This window comes from Phasianus colchicus, chromosome 2 (genome assembly GCF_987193195.1).
Source record: "Phasianus colchicus chromosome 2, bPhaCol1.hap1.1, whole genome shotgun sequence".
In the NCBI taxonomy this organism is placed as follows: Eukaryota; Metazoa; Chordata; class Aves; order Galliformes; family Phasianidae; genus Phasianus; species Phasianus colchicus.
Genome location: NC_143437.1, coordinates 37,926,134 through 37,948,994, shown reverse-complemented (window position 1 = coordinate 37,948,994; position 22,861 = coordinate 37,926,134). Strand labels below are relative to the sequence as shown.

Sequence of the window (22,861 nt, the reverse complement as noted above, 5' to 3'; positions counted from 1 at the left end):
TAGACTGATCTCTGACCTTCTCTCATAATCAACTTGCTCGATGTCCTCCATTTGTTTAAACACAAACTGTATCTGTATACAGCATCATTAATAATAAAGTGAAGCATTTTGGAGATGCATATTTCTCAGCATATGAGGCCTACATTTTCACTTCGTTATTCATATAATTACAGACAGCCATGCTATGCAGTTTAAGCAAAACTGCTCAGAAACAAAATAAAATTACTTTGTCGATAAAGTACAAGTAATTCCTTAAAATATAAAAAAACAGAACATCACAGCTATAGGGGGGGAAGAAGCTATTTGAGCAGTAAATCTATTATTTGATATAACCTTTAAGGTTAAATACAATACCATATTTATTTGCAGAACTGTAAACCTGATTACTGAAGTAACAGTTAATCTAGGATAAACTACTTCAGAGTTAACAAGCTCCACCCTCCAACTTGATCCCTCTGCTGCTTCTCATTTACTCACTTTCCACATAGAACAAGCTATGCCAACTCCTAAATGAAAGCTAAAGAAATAAGAGCATGGATTTTTGATATACCTTGGAAGAACGAGCAACAGAGCTTCGCTAATTCTTAAGATCGAACCCACAGCTATCCTAATTATCCATTCCACCCCATGCAAGCAAAACAGCTACTAGAGTCTACACTGGAAACTGTTGTCAATTACGTGGATCATCACAAGGCCTAACAACAGCATGAGAAAAAGCAGGCCAGCAAATTGACCCGTTCACAGAGTATAACTGCAGCACAGTTATCAACAGAAGGAAGGCGGTATTGTATCAAATTTGATGACAGCTTTCAATAAATAATCAGCTTAGTTTTCTTGTCCGCTACTGAAAAATGCTCTTAAAGCTATCTTTTATCAGCAGGGTTATCTCCTTGCCGCATATACTGCCCTCTCCTTTGCTGTAGAAGAGACTGCAATGACTCATCCTCTCCCACCAACTCTTTCAAAACAAATCCTTCTGGACTGCATTACAAGACAGGAAGTGAGACTAGAAAGTCGCAACTGAGAGATACTGCACGCACTACCAAGAGTGTAATGTCAAAGCAGCATTGTTTCAAAGGCTGAGGAAGTCTTTTTGAAATTCAGTAAAATCACTGTCAGCAAAGCCAAGGAGAAACAATTCAAGCATTTCAAATTAATAAAGTACAAATTTAAAAATTTTCCAAATATGCAAGTCCATCCACATGCAATCCCTAGACTAACAGTGATATATTTTGTTAGAAGTTTGTCTTTAAACCAAAATAAAGGAAGATTGATTAGATTTCTAGTAAAAGACTACAGCGTTATTTTAAACTAAATTTATTGACAGTTCTCTACTGCAGGCTAGAAATTAAAAGTATGTGCTTTTATTACCGAATGCCTTTATACTGGAACTAGAAAACTCATGCCTACTTAATTACTAAGCTTTCTCTTTGCACTTCTAACAACTTCTCCCCTGATATTGCAACTTCAGAAGAATGATATACAACAGCACAGGTTGAAAGCCTTCCAGCATTAGTTTGGTAGTAATACTAATCACTGCCAAGCAAGAAATAGGTCAGTGAGCTCTGACTGTTTGGAAAAACAAAAGCTGTGTTAGCAATGAGTTTGTGTAAATAAAAGTATTTACACATGCAGTGTTTCCTATGAATACTATAGCATTCAAATTTTAAGAAATGTATCAAGTTCTACAAACAATGTAGATAAATCTACTGAAAAGGAAACAAAACAAAAACCACCTCTCTTTGTTGCCTAGCAACACGTGGAACTTTAAAAAAATTAAAAATAAAATTCTTACCAAGGCTGGAAACCACAGAGTTTTCTTTTTATCCACACTGAAGCAATCAACACACACGACTTTTCCTAGTAACTCATCACTCTGTTTCCTATCATCTTCATCTTCATCGCTGGAAGAGGATGAAGATTCTTCTTCAGGACTGAACAATAGAAAAAGACTTAAAACTCAACCACTCAAATCTCTTGCCTGCTACAATTACAAGTGATACAAAGCTAATTGTCAAAAACAGCATAAATAGCGACTTGAACTGAAGTTGAGTAATTTAAAATAATAATGAATAACATTATTTTACGTCCTCATAAATAATTATAAATTAAAAAATACAGTAACAAAACCATTACAAACTCAGAAATGGATATGTACAAGTAATACCTGCCAGGAAAAAAAAAAAAACAACACAGAAGAACAATAAGAACAATACACACCCACATGGAAGAATAGAAATGCATGGTCAGAATGTACAAAATCTTAATTTTGCCCCAGTGAAACAGTATTAAAAGAATACAGTGACAGTTGTTTTGAACCAACTTTAAATTAAACTGATTAATCTCTCCATGGTTTTACTTTAACAGCCATTGTCTACAAGCCTGCTGTCATCTTCCATACAGAACAGAAAACTATTTTAAGAGAACAAATCTCCAAATCTCTAAAGAAACGTCAGCTACAAACAGCAAAGAGGTAAAAAAAAAGTCTCTATCCCAAAATAGCTCTTTAAATAATCTGCACTGATACGTTTTAATAACTGCTTCAATTTCATACAGAACAAAGTGCAGGAACATAAGTAGACGAGCAAAGGTGTAAATGAAGTTTGATTATAAAAAGGTCAGCATTAGTAGCTATATATACACACATATTATTTTTGTATTATTCAATATTACATTTTTTGACCACTCACTTTGAAAGTTAACTTGAAAAATACAAGCATGTTCGATAAGCATTTAATGCAGAATTTAAAAGCTGGCTTCCATTTTTCCCATAACTATTACTGTGCACAAAGGTCAGTGTTAACAGAAGACTCGTTTTTAGTCAGCATTTGCTTTTTTTTTTTTTATAGTCTAAGCTTAATTACCATGTTTTGTTTTCTCTATTCCATTTTACATTAGTTGCAGCATTGATAAAAGCATTATTTCTCCCCAAAACTTTTTTTTTTTTTTAAATTAATGATTTCTTTTAAAACACAGCATGGAATTCACTCAGAATGCTTCCTGGGGTTTGAGAAATTCTTGAGGGAGGAGAATAAAGTCAAGGACAAGAGAAAGCCAGGGCTATCTTGGAGAGATCACAATCTAGCTGAGCTTACCATCATCTGTACAATTTGTCTTTTTACCCAGTTCAGTCAGTATGAACCATAAGATAAAAATAAGTGTGCTCTTTCTGCCATAACAACATCCTGTACAGTTAGGGAAATAGAGGAGAAAACAACTCAGACAGCAAGGAGGCTGCAGTCATGTCTGCTATGGTATGTGCCAGCTTTTTTTTTTCTTTCACTTCATTACAATAGTAAAAAAAAACAAAACAACAACAAACAAACAAACAAACTACATGAACAAATATAGGGCAATATTTAGTATCAGTTATTACAAAGTAGCCAAAACATGAAGGGATAGTTCAAGCATTTTAACTCCTTCCCCACCTTTGCCATTACTACCTCAAAAGTTACAAAGAAAAAAAGTATTTCATAATGTTGTTTCAAGTTCCCAACTACTATAAACTCTAGCACCCAGGAAATCAAGTCACTACTCTTAACCATTATTTTTCTATCAGTAAGCTTTGCTGCAAATCATAATACTGTTCCATTTCTAAAAGCTCTTCAGAGACCCCATAATAGAAAACCAAAAGTCTACACGAGGTTTCCAGTGCCTTCTATGAACACTTCAGGTCAGCTAAACAAAGACTGTGTTACAATGGTTTTAGCTCAAGTTCAATAAATTGTCAAAGCCCACTTCAATACCTGCCACCATTTTAAATACTGATAACACGAAGATGATGTAATTCTTTCATGCAGCAACACAGGAAAAAACTGACTTTCAGTCCGAGAGCTGAATGCTTTTCATATAGCTTGTTGGGTAGGGGTTTTTTTTGTTGTTTGTTTTTAGTCTGAACATGCAACAAGTAATAAAAAACATACTGAGAGCTTCACAATTTAATAAAAACATAGGTATAAAGCCATTAAACTTACATATGATTGGATCTCCTTCCCCTGTTTGTTTTCTTTCCTATAACAGGAGTCCCAAAGTGTTCAGGATTTGTGAGTGGAAGCTGATCTAAAGTCTGTTGAAATAAAAAACAAAACAGGTATATACATACACAAGAACTATGTAAATAATTCTCCAAAATGTAAGTTCCTATTACACAGTTAAAATAATTTTTGTCAATACTGTCTCACTACCTAAGTAAAGAGCTAGAATAGACGTCACTGCTTTAAGGTTTAAAAGAAACAGTTGTGTGTGTTGTGGGGTTTTTGTGTGTCTGCATTTGTGCATTTGTTTCTTTTAAAACACTTCTTTTCCCTTATACCCAAACAAAATTAATTTTCATCCAACACACACACACAAGTATTTTACCCAAGTCCTGACTTTGGACCATTCAAAGTCAGAGAGTGGAGTATCAGGTATTCTGCTGAGTTGGGACACTTTATCTCTAGAAGATGAATTTTTGTCTCCATCCTATCACCAAACTAAATATCGAATCATCTACTTAGAAATGAACAAAGGTTCCCCTATAAAATGAAACAGATAGATAACCCAGTTGCAGTAAACAAACTGATTTTCTAACAAAAAATATGTAGTTGATATGAGACACGTTCCAAAACAAATTTAAAGTTGGCCCAATACTGAGTATTAGCAATAAAACAAGATGGAGAGAAAGAAAACTTTCTCCAATTAACAAGGCTACTAAATCATCAATGCAAGCACCTCAAGGACCTCCAGTATCTTCAAAACTGCTGTTACCTATTTAAAAGGTAATTTCAATTTAAAAGAATCGTTCCAAATTTGAAAGCTGCTGGTATGTATGCTTGTTTGTTTTTGTTTTAGACACATCTTTTTCTTTCTCTGAAAGGCATAACATCTTACAAAGTAAATATATTCCTCTGAATAGTACCTGTGAGTTGTTTGTACTGACCTGTCAAGTTTATTGGTTATCACAAAATAGTTTCATCACTTATTAAAAACCAATAGTAGTGATGTCTAAAGATGTTTATTTATTATGTACCATATTATGATTGTTGGAAAAAATCTGTAAATATCCATTGCAAAACATGTAAAGCAAAGTCATGTGATTGCTGCTTTCCGTGTGGGCCACGATCCATGGACCATTAGTAATACAAAGTGAAAAACTTGAAAAATGATGAAACATTTATATTATTCATCAAAAGTTTACATACAAAGTTTACTGAAATTCAGCTATATTCCCAGGTTTTAAAAAAGAGAATCCAAACCATTTAAGGTGTATTTTACACAACCATTTAAGGTATATTTTACACAACCATTATTTTTAGTCACATGGATGGACAACATATTGAAGACTGAGGAACAAAAGATGTATTTTAATTTTTTTTCTCAATAAAGAGTTGTATTAAAATTGCTCAGTTACCTCACTTTCTGCAAAATGTCGCTCTCCTTTTAAACACAGCGAAGAGCGTCTGAGAGTCTTCTCATCACCATCATCAAATACTGTCACCAAGTAATACGTAGTGCAGGAGAACAAGAGAAAAAAACATTTGTTTTTTCAAAATGGGGGTATCAGTAAGTAATTACTTTAGGTGTCATAACATATGAGATAACATCTTCCTGCAGCTAACACTTGTAACAAAGCTGTGCCTAGATAGTGCTAGATATCCACTAGAATGTTAGTGCAAAATGATCAAATACACAAGCTGCTGTTTCATTATAGCTACTCTTGCTTTCATATGGTAAATGGAATATTAACTAACCAGTAGCTGAGCACATAGAATTCACAGATCAGGACACACGCGCACACACACACACACACACCAATGCAAGTTAGAAGTGAAAAGCAATTCTTATAGCATTTTCAGTTTTGACAGACCATTATTATAAAATCAGAATCTCTACCATCTTCAACTGGAAATTACACATACTATGGAGAAACACAGATGGATATCTGGAGAAAAAAGTTACTGTTTACTGTTATTTAAAAGTTCAGCATTTATCTCTGCTGATTTCATCCAACTAATCTACAAAATGGCAGTGATATAAAGCTTAAGTAGGATGACACCAAGTAACAGTCAAAGCACAATCAGCAAAACCAGTTGCAGTGAGAGAATTGTGGAGCTCCTGCCTTCTCAATTGTCTGCTACTCATGTAGTCCCTAGGCACCATTATCTCAAGCAACAGAACGAGGTCAACTGGAAACAAGTTTGTAAAACAGTTGGCTTTAGCTTCACAACTAAATCCACTTAAATCCAGAAGTACATTGCACACGTTCAGTGTATCATCTTGAGAGGATGATAAACTGGCCATATAAAAAAGCAGACTTTTATCAAGTTGATGAAAATTTGGTATCTCAGGTTATACTTCCACTGTTCAATCAGCAAAGAACTGAGCTTCTCTCCAGTCCCCAAAAGTGATGGCAGTTATACTCCTGTCTCCGCATTGCAGTGAACTTGAAAACTTTTGGGGGTCAGGGAACAACCACAGGATTAGATTAAAAGTTAAAGTTTCAGCAAGCTCTCAACATGTCTCTTTCACTCTCATTTAAGCTCTCTTCTGTCAGTCAACAATACTGCTGAGTTTGACTCATTAGAATTCTATCATGTGGTAGAAAAGGAAAAATACATAAGCACTTTTACAAACGAGACCAAATGACAGTATTCAGAGAATGGCTGTCAACCAGCAGAAGATGCCTGGCAAGATTAGAGCTTAGTTTTCAGCCATGTCATCAAATACAGGTGCAACACTCTACTTTCAACATCTACTAATTAAAATACACAAAACAACCAAGGTACATCAAAACTGCAGACTAATATTTATTTAATATAGACGTAACTAGTATCTAGTTCTGAGATTACTTTTTTTCATCTCTATAATCTGCTACTATTAAAGAACAAGAAAAACTCTAGCCCTTGAGATTACCATTTTGTGTTTTACACTACAGTAATTGTACAGTTTAGTGAAAAACAGCAATTATAGATGCACACCTGACACTTAAAAATTTGTTGAAAAGAGTACCAAGGGCTTCACAAGAGAATACACCAACTTCTGAGGTACATTTCAAATGGTCAACATACAATTAAGACCTCTTGTTATTAAGTGAAGTAGAAGGCAACAGGTTCCTAATTCAGTTAGTGTTAATTAACATAACTGAGTGCCCTTACATAATGAGAGACTAAAAAAAAGCCTATCCTATTCAAAAGGATAAGCTGACTACAACAAGGATAAACCTATTCAGAGCTAGGTAGGCAGGCAGGTTATGTATCCTAAGTGGTAATCTGCTTGTTTCCCTGTCAGACAGATCCTTAACCTTGTTCCCTAACACTAACACACTGAATGGAAAAGCATCAGTCTTGAAGACTGTGTGGCCTCTCTAGCACATAAGGCTTTAATGCACGTGAAATTCAAACCTAATGGGACATCTTCAAAACTAACTAATAAGCAGACATAAAAATGTGTACTACATTTTAAAACACTTAACCTGCAAGAAAGGAAAAAAGCAAAAGCAGCAGTGTAATGATGAAAAAAAGTGCAGAAGGAGGTCAGACTACTTCAACACATGAACAACAGTTATTGTTATTTCTACACACCACTGCTGCAGTGGTACAAATGGTAACAGATTAACAACTTCTGGAATGCTACTACTTCAGACCTGTTCTTCTATAAGTCTTATTTTCCAAATTTAAGTAATTTTACTTGTGAAATAATTAACAATGTAAGTACTTTGATACTTCTCAACAAATGATAACGTTAGATAACCCCGGTGGTTAAGAAGTGCATTACTTCTAACATTTGGTAAATTTTGACAATTCCTTGAAGCTGGACTTTCACTCACATCTGCAAAGTCATCACTGCCTACAAGGTGAATTTCAGACCCACTCAACTCACTGTCCTGACAATCATTTTAGATTATTCAAACCATCTACTGCTAGAGTCAGTTCTCTCTCAAATGCATTACAGTCACCAGCTGTAATGCTTTTACTGATTCTGCAAGGTCAACAAGCTTTTGTCTGCTTTTATCTACTAACTCTCACATCTCTCTTTTTCCTCTTTTTCAAGTGCAGGATTTTTGACAGATATCTACTTTGATTCACAGACCAGTTCCATGACACCTATCTTCAGAATTTAAACTGTGCTGGCTCCTATATTATTCTTATTGCTGAAGTGTTAAACACATGCTTTCTCAGAAACTAGAGTATGTGCGCACACCATTTTAACACCAGCTATACCATTCTGTTCTTAGAAGCTCTCACGTCTGATCTACTTCTGTACTAATTACCAGGTATCTATAATATCAATTAATGTTGTTATACTGCATGTTTCACCCTATCCTGGCCTAGTTTCTCCCTTACTCACACACTGTATTTCGTAGGAAAACAAATATTTTCTACAACGCTTATCTAGAAGATCAAATATAAACTCACACCTCTATTCCTTTCTAAAAGAACTAAGGCTGGGGAAACTCTCCCTAAGTGTTCAGCAGTGCTTTAAGCAGTAACAATTCTTAGTATGTCAATACAAGTAATTCTTGCTAAGGTTCTTTCATGACCTGGTCCTCCATCCTCCCATGTCCAGTATCAATCAAGGAGACAAATATGCAACTTCTCAAGAAGTTCCTATTATAGCTTTAACAGTACCAGTGCACAGATGGGAAGTATGTAATCACTATCATTGACCTGCTCTCCCCAGGATAGACTTATCTAATGGCACACAGCATCATAACTCATGATTCCAAAGCCTATGTAAAATTACGATAATAAATCAAGGTTTGCTTGTGGGTATGTGGATACATCATGTGAAGTCTAAAATGTCATATACTAGAAGAAGGAAAATGAACAGGAAGACCTTAAAAAATGAGAAAAAAAGCTATGACTTTGATTTGATAGCAGTTGTTATTGGGACAAAGTATAAGAGTGGGAAAAAACAAATATTGCAATCTGTGTTTAGAAAAAAAATTGCTAAGCTTTGGAATATTTAATAACATATACTGTTATTACATACACTAAGAAGTACCCACAGAGCAGCTCATTTAGTCCTTATTTCACATGTCAACTTCACATTGTGATGAGTGATGTTTCCAATAAATACACAAAAAGAGATTCTGATATTTTGTGTGGGGTTTTTGGTTTTCTGTTTTTAAACTACAAAGCTTGAATATAAGAGCATCTCCAAAAAATTTCTCTCACCATGCTTAAGACATATCCAAGAAAAATATAGGCCACTCACTTACTCATGTCAACTGTTTTCTTCAAATAGTTTACTGTTTATCTTACCTACAGTGTACCAACTTGCATCTGTTAATTTGTTGATAACTGCTTCCTGGTAAGTTCCATCTGGATTCTTCACTTCCACAACAGTTCCTACCTAAAATACAAAAGCCACTTTGCATTGGAATGCTTCTAAAATGAAGTTAACACTTTTGCATTCAGCCAACAAAGTTAATTAATATAGACACAGTTAAAGATTCTACACTTCTGCGGCTTCATTTGAATCTGTTTATACTCCTTAAAGCTTCTCTTTTACTCCTTCTAAAATAAGCTGACTTAACTGAGCTGATTATTTCCTGCCAGCAGGTGGGGAACAAGAACCAGTCTCAGTGATGTCATTCTCTTGTATAAGAGCTTTTGCCCAGTTTTTGCTCTAGCTGTGTTTTCCAAAGCAACAGTAGCTAGAAATCAGGGTCAGCCAAACTTCTCAGATTTAAGTCCAAGAAGAACAAAGAGGGTTGCATCAGCCAGTATGCTGCATCCCCTTAACTACAGAGGGAAGCTTAACATGAAAACAAAGAACTTTAGCACTGCAGCATTACCTTCTATGCTTCACAGTTTTATCTAGTCTATGTAATAAAAAAAGCCTTCCACTTCCATCTCATAGTGCATATACATGTTTATTTCAAATACTGAAGAATGCTTTTCAAGGAGCCCGCAAGATATAAAATAAGTTTCTTACCTTTAAAGGGCCCTTTATGTGGTCATCCTGTACTTCCACTGTTGAAGAATCATGCCTAAAAGTTACCTAAAAAATATAAATCAACTGACAATCACTTGATATAATTGAGCAGCATAAGAACATGCAAATGTCAATAGCTCCTCTTACTCTCATCTTGCAGTTCATCACCATAATCATTCCACTTGCTGAAACTTTCATTCACATGTTTTAGAAATGAGGAAAACTTCTTAGCTGCCAAAACTTAATTTTGTTTAACCTTTCCCAATAGACCTATTACACTAAAGGACGTGACAAACAACAGCTTACCAATGCTGTTTAGCAGCTCAAAATTTCTGCAGGTCTCTTAATGAATTTAATTATACTGTGTATAAAAGGAGGAAGTTCCAATGCTGTAAGCGTAAATAAGAAATGTTTACATTTCAGAGCTCTAAAATCAAACCACTCCAGCACTTATATCTAAAAGCATGTAATGTGCAGAATTTTTTGCTGCTGCTTATTAAAGTGCATTTTCCTCACTACTGCAAGACTTGCATTAAATCATATGTGGTACTCCTATCAACTGAAGAAAATAAACAACCCAAAGAAAATACTCTGGCCCTTCAGTGTATGCCAGCCAAACCAGCAACATGCTAGAAACTAGAAGTAAACGTCCTGATAGCTACATTTTTAACCCCCCAAAACAGAAGTAAATCCTGTAAATATTTCTGACGCGCTTTCTATTTAACAGCCAACCACGTAGGAATTCTTTAATCCTACACGCACTGTCCTCAGAAAAATATGGTCTAGGCAGCCATATTTATGATTAAATTATCTCTATCAGATGCTACTGATATTCTTTATTCATTTCACTCAAATCCTACCTGATCACACCACAAGTCACAGAATCGATTGTACCTGAAGCTTTACTTCCACTCTTGCTTTAAAATTAGGGAAACCTTGAGAAAATTCTAGTGTTACATATGGGTGCATTTTATTAATACCTGCAAAAGATGTTCTAAAGCTCACCAGAGCAGACCTGCTCATTGTAAGCGTGTGACATTTTATTCAGTACTCACAATAGCTAACAGTGTCATTCGAGATTCAGCTATCAAACTAGAAGTGCTGCTCCAAAAATAATGCCTCCTGTTTTATTACACTAGCCCACAACACCAGAGATGGGTGTTGGTGGTATGGCAGTAGAGGTTAAACTTTCCCACCAATATTTCATTGCATTGTTGCTGTGTGACAGACAGCAACAGAGGGGTAGTCTGACAAAATGGCATCTGATATGGAAGAGCATATGAAGCAAAAGTGCGGAATTGAATTCCTCCACATGGGAAAAAACACCCTCATTGACATTCATCAACGTTTGCTGAATGTTCATGGAGACCAAACAGTGGATGTGAGTACAGTGAGGCGGTGGGTGATGCGTTTCAGCAGTGGTGACAGCTGGTCATCTCTGCTAGTGCAGATTTTTACAAACTCAGCACGCAGGCTTTCCTTCATCGCTGGTGAAAATGCATAGCTAATGGTGATGGTTATGTTTAAAACAGTGCTCTGTTGCTGAGAATTTGCTCTATCAAATGGTGCTGTATTCTGCTTTGTGTACCTGTTGTAGTTTCCAAGGAAATAAACAGAAAGCATTACATTTGGAGCAACCTCTCTACAGCATGTTGTAGGATTTAGCTCGCAAGGATGCCCAAAACTATGTTCTCACAATTACTGAAGCTCCTCTGTAAAACACAGCAATAGCAAGATTTCCTTCAGAACAGAGTGTTTTCTAATACAAGTTCTTGTACTTAGGCACCTCAGGGAAAGATTTTAAGAGTTATGCAAACCTTGAGAGTAGCAAACAGTTGAGAACAAAACCTATAGCTTTGATGGAGGAGAGCCCACCATGACTGGCTGATTAGAAAATAAATTCACTAAAATGTTTTACTGCTCTCGAGGCAACAGTTCATGGAAGAGTTATCTTGTTGATTTTCTGTTAAAACCACAGCAATATCAACTGAAAGTATATTCTTCTTAGAGTTGCATCATCCACCTACTGGTGGCAAACACTTCCTGTCCGCCAGATAGACACAAGACATATTTTGTAACTTGAAAGCCACACAAAGAGAGAGGGATTAACACAGCTAGGGCCACTCTTCTGAACTTAAGCCCAATCAGAACCTACCTAAAAAATCAAGTTTGAAGTTCAGATGATCACATTTGTGGTCACTCAGATGAAATATCCAGTACATTCATTCTGATTTAGAAACACCCAGTTTAAAGATAGTTACAGAAGGGGAATTAAGTGTATTTTACAGCAAAAAGGAAATATATCCCCCCAAGCCATGAGTGAGTCACAATATACTAAGATAAAAGGAGTATGCATCTCAAACTTCTATTGTAGTTGCAATATTGCTTCTGCTGGTTTGTTTTCAAATGGTGCATTGGGGCTTTGCCTCTTTTTTCCAGAGGATTTTTCTATCAGCTGTTTTCACCTCTTGAGATCTTCAGACATGTTCAAAAAACCCAAAACCTGGGTATTAACAGAAATTGGATTTGATCATCGAGCAAACCTGTTTAAATTCAGTTGGAAATTCCCTATTATTCATCATCCTGGAAAGATAGTCCTATATAGGCTTTATGCAGCAGGTGCTTTACTTCCTTCTGCTTAATGAAGACAGACACTAAAATCAGTTTCTTTTAAAATTTCTGTGGAGGGTGCCCAAGAACAGCTGTGAGTGAAAGTGATAGCTCTAGTTACATTTTAGAAGATGCTGTCAAAATAAACTGGATTAATATCTAAGAGAAGCTATAACTGATGAAGAGGGAGTGGACTGCCACTAATATTCAAAGTCTTGCTCTTCAGCCAAATTCATATTGCCTTCAACACCCTTCACAAGTCCAGGCGAATCTTAAGTTTTACTTCTTTCCATGGCAGTGTTTGTAGTGCTGATACATTGTACAGAATTTTACTTTAAACTATTTACAGAAGTTGCCAAAGACTTGCCAAAGACTGCTAACCTGTGAAGTATGGCACCTGCTGATATTGAAATGATAAACACTCTGCAGTGAGTTACATTAAATAAAGTTATTAAATCATTATTTAAAAAATTATGTTGATGATGGTAAAGTTATTATGGAGGCATTCCTTAGTATTTTCTAGGAAGTGGAATTTGCAGAGGAAGAAAGCAGTTAAAAGAAGAAGCAATTAAGTGTATTTTATTTGCCTGATGATGCAAATCTATACTGAAAAAATGTTGCCACTCTCCTTTCCCAGAGCAACTAGTTATGAAACCTAAATGAAAGCTTCCAACTAAAATTTCTATTATGAAGCTAGCTGGCTTTGCTGGCAAGGAAGATAGAAATCCTAATGCAAAGAAGAGTAGGGCATAAAATATCTTGATGTCAGAGGAAAGTCTGTTAGGTAACTGGAAAAAAAATGCAGCAGGTAAACTACCAAAATTCCAGACAAATTACACCACTTCATAATAAAAATTCTGCTTAGAGCTAATGCTGGAGGAAAACTGCATGTGCCAGAAACAGAGAAAAATCAAGGGATCACTGCTAAATTCAGGGACAATCCATACCTGACGGAGGAAACTCAGTGTAAAGAGATATTGCTACAGAACTCACAAATAAAACACCTTATCACAAAATACTCTATAGAAGACTAACAGTACAGGGGCTTAACTGCTCTGTGTTACACTGTAACAGCAAAGACTTTCTCCTGCACAGCTGTTCCGTTTCTGATAAACAATGCAGTGACCAAGCTGCAAGTAAAGCCATACAAAACTATTTCTCAATGGACAACACTAAAGTGCAAGTGGTCATGGAAGAAGGTGGGCTATAAGTCCTCTAGAGCTGATAGTAGTTGATTTCACTGATGTAGGCACAATACAATTCCTGTCCTTAAATACTGATGCCTCACAGCCTAAATACCACTACTTAATAGCTTAAGCTTAATGGTGCTGTAAAACATAAACCAGCTGATGCTGTTAATAGTTACGACTTTTTAAAGATGTCAGATTTAAGACCAGCATCTTCTCATTACAGTTAACATTAATCATCATATGTGACAATATCCTTCCCATCAGGACCTTTAGAAACAGTCTGTTCTGCCCCTCATATGTGCCATAAGCAAAATCAGCCAAGTGCTGCACAGCAGTTTATGGTGAAAACTCTTCTATATAGGATTGCTTTCCACTCACAGTGCATTTTTCACTTCTTTTTCAAGTAGGTAAGAAAAATATTGTTATTATAAATACATTTTCTTCTACATAACTGCTCTTGATCCTTGTCCTGTTATATTTCCATGTAAGATTAAGGTAACTTGCTCCCACATTAGAAGCTTTTAGGGCAACACCTGCAGCAGAAATATAAGGCCTTTCTGCAGCACAGACTTACTACATAACAAACATAAGCCAAAGCATTGTTCATTTTATTTATAAAAAAAAAAATCTTAAATTCCTAACAAATGTTAAAGCATCTACCCTCAGTTTTCTCCCCACAGTTTTGTTATTTCTATTGCACTTAGCTTATATTGATTCAATCAGTCATTAACTAGTCACTATAAAGATTAAGTGAGATTCCCTGCTTGCTATTCTGTAGGACTTAATACCCCAGGTCTTTGTTGGAAGACAGCAGGGCTTCATGTCATTCCTGAAGCATTATCTAGCTGCAACTGCTAACTGGAATTGACCTGTGCTCCTGAAGTAAAATAAACCACATTAGATCTACTTTGAGGAGTTCTGTCTATCCCCTCATGATGTCACCCCATACATAAACTCACTTGCCATTGTAATCAGTTACTTCGGGTCAGCCTATGGCACTGAAGGCCACAGATAGTGGAGGCAGACAGATGACAAAGCAGTGAAAGAAACAAGATGTATTCAACTGTGTGGGGAGGAGAGTAGGAGGAACCCTCCTACCCCCACAACAACAACAAGCTTATTGTTATTGTAGTAACTGCATTGCCAAACTTCAAGGGAAGGAGTATTTTGAACACAGATTACTTCCCCCTCCCCCCCCCAAAAAAAAACCCCCACACATTTACAGGAAAATCACATACCTTGACTTTGACAAGTCTTTTTGCTGTCTTGATCTTGGCTTCACAGAAGGCTCCTCTATACTTTGCACTCACATCAGTGCCCACTGTAAGATAGGGAGGCTCATCGATGGCCTGGAACAGAAAGGAAAATAGCTGGTTTTTAATTGCTGGCCACTGACAATAAAAGCTGTCATTGTTTCACTAGCTTTTGTGGACAGAGTATTTACAAAACAGCCCCCAAACCCAACAGTATACATATATCACAGCACTAGAAACAACGCTTGTGCAATAGCTACCATAAATATAATCATCTGACACCACAGTTGTCTGAAACAAGTCACCACCTGAGGATGCAGTTAGTAGATGGCCAATTCACTGCCAACTGAATTCTTCACCTTCTCCTATGATTGCCTCCAAATTTGATATAGTTCACGAACACACTGGTGTTTTGTTTCCCATAAATACTAATGAAAAATGAAGCTGAATTAAGTAGAAAAATCTCTGAAGAGACTTGGCTTCTTTTACTTTTGAATGAAGTAAATCATATGGAAGGATGCTTGCCAGGAGTGTCCTGAGAGATAGAGTAGTGCAAGAGAACAAAGACAGGATGAACACACAGCAAAGGGCAAGGGCCCAGATGAAAGAAGAGGCCCTCTAACAAGTAACAGGAGGAATGGGGAACACCCAAACAGAAAAACAGAAAACAAGAGAGGAGGGAAACAAAAGTTTTGGAGGGCAGAGGGAGAATAAGGATCCAAATATCATGCAGAAAGGGCATGTCAAAGGCTCTGCTCCTTCAAAGGAGGGCTATATCCTCTCATCCAACCTCACATACTGTCATCCAGGAAAGGAGATTCTGGATACCTGAAGAACCTCTTTCAATCATTTTGTAGAAACTAGGTCAGAAGAAAGAAGGTAGAGGAGACCAGCAACAGCAGTGAGCTACATCTCCAAGAGTTGCAAGCCTCCGTGCAGCCCCAAATAACAACTGGGAAGGGAGATCTAAGCCCTCCAAGCCCACATTATGTTTGTGTATCTCAAGGGATTCAGACACAACTTACAAGAAGCAACTATGGCACGTTCCAAGATATCTGCAGAATATTGGGAAACATAACTTGAAATTGAGACACATAAGATGCTGCAATGTTAACTACATATTAATTATGTTTTACCTTGATTCTTCCTTCAAGTCTAGTGCTCATTTTCAGGTAACAGAGTATGTTCCAGACAGAACATCAGCAAACTTTTCAATCTGTGCTTGCAAAGATAATCAGAAACCTAAATGCTCTGATGAATCTTCCTCAACCTCTTGCTCCCTTCTCTGCATGTATACACAACTGTACCAGAGTACTATAACCATAAATATTTATCCATTCCTACTACAAATTTAGTAACAATAAAATTCAACTGAGATTAAGTAGGTAGCTGTTAGCAGCGTGAGGATTCTGATACTCATTTCCTTCTTGCTTCTCTAGCAGTGCTAACGTACTTGCCTTCAAGGCAGGCTGCAAAGCTTTTCTGTAACTTCTCTTGGAAGGATGCTGTAAGAGGGACCTGGACAGCAATAAACTTCATTTTGCTGAGTGCTCATAATAGATCAAGTGTCAACATAAATCTGAATGGGGAAAACAGCCACAGATTCTCTTGCTAAGTAAGCAATGCTCTAGGAGGGGAGCATTCTCCTGTTCTTCACTTTTAAAAAAAGGAACTCCTCAGTGCTACAGTGTTGCTAAGTCCTTCACTACGGTTGATCTTCCAAAAGTCAGAAGGAAGCACAGAGTATTACTTTAAGAAGACAGACAGATCTGATCTGGCTCTGCACGGATGCACAAAGCTTGAATCCTCCTATAAGCAAGCACTGTGAGTTCGTTCCATCAGTACCTGTCTACACTTCCCTGTACAGCCAAACAAAAGATCCCAAGGACGGATCCAACATTAGGTTTAGCTTACAGAAATTAAAGAATGTTTTTTTCTTCACTACTTCTGAACCTGAATTAAAAAAGCTGAAACAAGACAATCAATCCTGAACTTTAATTAAAAAGCAGAAGGGAGACAATCTGAAGCTCTGGCCTTGGCTAGGAAGTTTGTGATAGAAGAAACAACTTCACAACCATCAGCAAACTTAGAATAGGATTTCAAATTCCTTTTATAATGAATAAACTCATTAACAGTATTGATTAATTTGATATTACTCTGGCTTATTTGGAAAAGCTTCTCTAAAAATTATATTCATTTGAAGAATGAACATCTGGAAGAAATGATCTTTATCTCTATCACAGAAGTTCATTTTAATCCCTGGCCTAAATCTCCTGAAGTTACTTTTTAAAACAGTTAACCCCTTTCCATGGAATTCATTAATATTTACAACTGTAAGTAGATTAATTCTGAACATCAAACATACGGTCCATTTGTTTACCCACTGTAAGAATGTTTACTAACAAAGAAGTATTGGAGTGGCTTTTGACACGAAAATTTGTACCAGTAAAATACATTTCTTCATTTGAATGTATAAATGATTCACAGTAGTTGAAGTATGAAATGGCCACATGAAATCTTCAAAGGATACACCAAAGAAGAATTTTCTACAATTTCATCATTTCATTGAAATACATTAAACGATTCTTCCCCAAACCAGTCAAGTTTTTTGAAATCCACCCCTCATTCTGACAGACAGCACCAGCTGAAAATGGTAGGTTAAAACAACTAGAGAGATGTGATGCATCAGAGAACGCAAACAAGGAACGCAAACAGCAGTGATCAAAGTCTGGCATTCATTTCATGTAATCCTGAAGGCAACGTTGTTATTTTCACCATCTCTAAATGAGTCACCTGTTCTCAAACAGGTTTTAGTCAATTCCACCAAAATTAGATAGGGATTAAAAATAAGTATACAGCTATTTTTACCTTTCTGTTATTCCTTCTTTTTGTGCTTACGTCACTTAATAGACATCCTTACACTCAGACTGAATGCATTTTTTCCCATTTAATTTTGACGTGCTTTGGCAGGATTTGCTTTTATTCTTTCTTTGCTTTTCAGAGTGTTAAAATGCAGCTGAAATCTGAGAACACGGCTCACTCATCTTGGAGCACGCTGAGATTCTCTCTGCAAGTGTTGCAACCACCCCTGAGGGGAAGGGGGAGGCAGCACCGAGTGCTCTAAAGCACGAAGTTCTGAGCTTCTTAGAAGTACCAAAGGCTTCATTTTGAGACAATTGCTGGTCTCACTACAGTACTTGTCCGGGATCTCTGGGATAGAATCACTGAATCAAAAAGTTGGAAAAGATTCTAAGATCATCTAGTCAAACAGTTCGCCTACCACCAATACTGTCCTCTAAACCACAACCCTAAGTCCTACACCTGCCTTGAACACCTCCAGGGACGGTGACTCCACCACCTCTCCCCATTTTCTAGTTAGAAATTCTTTGTAATAGTCAACCTGAAATGCAGCCTCTGCCTTCATTTTGTTGTGAAGCACACCCACCTGACTTTCTTTTTACATCCAGACGTAAAGTCCAGCATTTTGTGTGCTATAGATAAGAACTGGCTTCTCAGCAGCCTATGATAAAAACCATCAAGAAAATTTTGCTAAAAGGAAAAACCAAGAAGTATGCCCAGCAGGCACCACCCCTCATTTAAAGAGAAACCGCGAACTTCTCAATCCGAGCAGCTTCAACACAACCCCCCACCCCCTAGGCTTCCTTCTCTCCCTCCCTCCGCGTTCACACGTCTCTACATCCCCCCGGAACGCCTTTCAGCTCAGGCGGGAGCAATAACAGGCGCCGGCACCGTCCGGCAGCCCGCACCCAGCAGCGCGGGGTCCCGCAGCCGCCAGCCGGTAGGGGCGCCCCGCCTCGCGGCCGCAGCCCGCTCCATCCCGCAGGTGCGGCACGGCGGGGGCGGGCGGGCCCCGCGGCTCTCAGCGCGGAGCCGAGAGGAGGGGCCGCGCCGCCGAGCTGCCGCAAGTTTCCGCCCGCCCGAGCCGGCGCCCGGGCCGCGGCAGATTATGCGGGGATTGGCGCGAGACTAAATTCGGCCCCGTAAGGCGATTGCCTGGCAAAGCCGCAGTCGGGGCCCCGGGGCGAGGCGACGGGCCGGGCGGGCTCCGCACGCGGTACCCGAGGGGCGGTGGCGGCTGCCCGCACCGCGAGGCCGCCCGCGGCTCCAAGCGCCCAGCCGGACCCGTTCTGCCAGCGCCTGGGAGGGAGGGGGCTCACACGAGTCCTCCGGAACGTTTCAGAACGAACAGCTGAAAATTAGAATTTTAAATGGTAGCATCGTGTTTTTACATACCTTTTAAGGCTGTTAAAGAGGTCGGCTTTCCGTGTTTTTCTAGACATTTTCCAGCTACGTGGGATGAAATCATCCTCACGCCTCCCCTTTCAGCTGTGCTGCTATATTCAACTCCTTTGTGAAGCCTGTCGTGCCGCGCCGCAGCCGCTGGAGCTGCTTTACATTGTCCTCTGCCCGTAAGTGCTTCTAATGCAGTGCGCGAATATATTATTCGTCTCCTAATCTGTATTCCTCTGCACCACACACAGGATGTTCCAAGTAAACCACATGAAAACAAGATTAAGCATTCAATCTAGAAACACGGCAGACATGCTTAGCAGGAAAGCCTGCAGGACTACTTTCAGATCCCCATGCAAAGAACAAACCGAGTCTGTACCTTCCCTTTGTCTCTCACACGTACAAAGTTTGAAGAGCCGGGACTGCTACCTCCCATTAATCATTCAAAGCTCAGGGTATGCCTACAGTTTAGAGAACTCTTGAGTCAAGACAGTAGCAAAATATTTCCCCAAAAGTCCAATGTAAAATATAATAAATGACTGATTTTGGTTTTTAAATGGTAATTTCACATTTGTTTTCAAAAGCGAAGGTTTAGAGAAAGCTTTAATGAAGACTCAACACCCCCCTTCCCAGCATCTTATTTTTTTCCCGTTCATATTAAGCAAAGCAAAACTTTTTTTTGACACTCCATCCTATTTTAAAGCTATCTTTCAAAAGGTAAGTATTTTCTCATCCTTTGCATATCTGCTGTTATTGAAGATGGAAGCACCCAGTTTGCAAGCAGAACCCTCGCAGCAACTGGTATCCTGGGCTCCATCAAAAGAGGGGTGGCCAGCAGGGACAGGGAGGTGATTGTCCCCCTCTACTCTGCTCTTGTGAGGCCCCATCTGGAGTACTGTGTTCAGGGCTGGAGCCCCCAGTACAAGAAAGACAGGAAGCTGTTGGAGAGGGTCCAGAGGAGGGACACAAAGATGATCAGGGGACTGGAGCACCTCCCCTATGAGGACAGGCTGAGGGAGCTGGCCTTGTTCAGCCTGGAGAAAAGGCGGCTGTGGGTTGACCTCACTGCAGCCTTTCAATACCTAAAGGGAGCCTACAAACAGGAGGGGAGTCAACTCTTTGTCAGGGGGAAGTTCTTTACTGTGAGAGTGGTGAGGTGCTGGAACAGGCTGCCCAGAGAGGTTGTGGATGCCCCGTCCTTGGAGGTGTTCAAGGCCAGGTTGGATGGGGCCCTGGGCAGCCTGATCTAGCGTTAAATGAGGAGGTTGGAGGCCCTGCATGTGTCAGGGGGTTGGAGATTCATGATCCTTGAGGTCCCTTCCAACCCTGGCCATTCTGTGATTTTACTATTTCAATTTCAATCTTCCTCTGTCTCACAAATTGGCATTAAGACACCCATCCAGCAAAACATTCAGCCAGGTCCTTCGACCTGTCTTCTTGTGGACAGTGCAAGCTGCACGTGGCTCATAACTTCGACTCCCATGCTGTCCTGCAGCATTAACACCCACCCTGAAGCCATTCAAGCCATTCAAGGGAGTTTCTGAACATCTGGGGACAATAATGGCTTGAAGACATTCAGATGTTAAAAGAGCGCCAATTTAGGGGAGAAACAAGGTTAAGTCCAACATCTCCTACACAAGCTTTAAAGAACCACTTTCATGAAAACGGGGGGGGGGGAGGATCTACAAAGAAACCATTAAAACACTTTCACCCCAATTACTGAGATACTTAACTTCAATAAAGATTATTACTAAGATTATTAACTTCAACGTTTTCAGACTGCCTGAAGTTCCACCCAGTAGCAGAGATCTGCCCACACACTGCAGAATCAGTCTCTTAATAAACAAAATTACTCAGTGCAATTACAGATGCAACTTCTCAGTTACAGCTCAACCTGTTGTGGTTTAGGAGGACACACAGCTTTACAGCAAGAGCAGACACACAGGAACAGCCTATTACTTATGTGCAGCATTTACTTCTTAAACCAAATAGCCCACCCCCTGCCTCCCAGAAATGAGGGCACTGCAACTTCATGATGAATTTTTCTATACACTCACCAACTACAGCACAGAAAGACACACACTGATGGTTTCTCATATGGAAATACTATTCCACAAAAGCATTAGAGAGGGCTTTTAAGCAAATTTACTTCTGACTGCCAATCAGAACAAGGCTCGATTGCTTTGTTGCTGTTGTACGGATCACAGAAAGGTCAAACTTACTGATTTTGAAGTTAATGAAGAAGTATTGCTCAGTGCTCTCAACATTCTGCTCACAAATCAAAATTAAGCTAGGAGCATCCCAATCAAACTGAACACTTGCAAATCCAAGGGGAGGAAGAGAGGCTTTTTTTTTTTTAGCAGAAATCAGTTCCAGTTTCCATTGGAAAATGGTCAGGAAGTTTCAAGTAACACCTCACCAGTTGCAAACATACCATAATCGCGGCATAAGGTTTTTTCATGTTTTTATTTAAGTTGGAAGCTAACAGAAGCTAGTGTCCAGATGTCTGAAGTCATAAACCAACTTCTGACAGTTTTTAGAGTTCTTTACAGGTGTAAAGGGGATATTTTCTTTATTTGAAATTCTCCAGCTACATTAGCACCATGACTGGCTTATTCCAAATTCTGAAAGGCTTCAACAGGCACAAAAGCTGATTTGTCTCTCCAAATAAAAATGGGCCATCTGGCAAAGATTTACAGGTTCTAGGATCATGAAGGACCTAGTGACCCAAAACAAGAGGTTCAATCCAGTAACAACAGGCAATACTCCCTTCTTATCCAACGTTATATGTTTTAAATGCAAAATGGGTTTTCATTATTTTTGCTTATTTGTGTGAAGTTGGATTTCTCTGGAACTAGTAATTCCATTGCTTTCATTTCTTTTTAATTTTGGAGTGGGGTCTTAAAACTATGATAAGTTACTAGATATAAAATTGCAAAAATGTTTGTGCTCGGACGATGAAAAATATATCAAACACTTAAAAGTCAATCTATCTTCATTTTAGCCAGAGCAACTGCATTCTCCATTCAGAAATTCATGGAGTAGTGTCATTTTCAAACATTTAAATTATAAGTTACAAAAGAGCAATTCCATACAGGTTGCTATGCTCAATATATATATATATGGAATATGTATATCTATATTTTCCAACACAAAGAATGCAAATCACTGAATTTTAATTCTAACTTGGTTACAGACTTCCAGCCCGCATCCACACAACTCAGCAGACACATAGCAGCTTTCAAGTCTGGCAGAATGTGGCTACTCTGCATCCTTCTCAAAGGGGAATAGAGATTTGATGTTTATACAGTCTTATTCCTTATACAGGTCTCTTTCCTTGTTCTGTATTGCTGAAAGACCAATGAAGGAAAGATATTTTGAATGCCTGCTCCCCCTGCTTATCATGCTGAATATAAAAATCTTTTTTCCCCTTAAGTCAATCATCGCCATAGTTACCAGACTGCAATTCTCTGTAAGGTTTAACCAAATACTCGATCTGTTTAGCATTATGCTGCAGTACTGCAAAAGGTACAGCTTCATTAATTTTGGTCAAGCGTGCTTTTTGGCAGCTTATAGCAGTATGTGCCAAGTGAGGTCTGAGCATCAAGTTTCTGCATGTACAGACAGAAAAAAAAACCT

At 38.4% G+C, this 22,861-nt stretch overlaps 1 protein-coding gene across 5 annotated transcripts in view; it reads right to left on the bottom strand.

Annotated features, from left to right (window-relative positions):
• Positions 1-22,861, bottom strand: part of ARID4B (AT-rich interaction domain 4B) — an 84,024-nt gene that overhangs the window by 38,818 nt on the left and 22,345 nt on the right. For 4 of the 5 annotated variants that reach the window (XM_031592000.2, XM_031592023.2, XM_031592005.2 and 1 more), the window contains exons 3-8: positions 14,957-15,067; positions 9,919-9,984; positions 9,243-9,333; positions 5,390-5,469; positions 3,975-4,066; positions 1,796-1,934 (exon numbers count right to left, since the gene is read on the bottom strand). In XM_031592000.2, coding sequence (XP_031447860.2) covers positions 1,796-1,934; positions 3,975-4,066; positions 5,390-5,469; positions 9,243-9,333; positions 9,919-9,984; positions 14,957-15,067 — 579 coding nt within the window. The remainder of the gene's footprint in view (positions 1-1,795; positions 1,935-3,974; positions 4,067-5,389; positions 5,470-9,242; positions 9,334-9,918; positions 9,985-14,956; positions 15,068-22,861) is intronic. The other variant, XM_031592012.2, reaches the window with a different exon arrangement.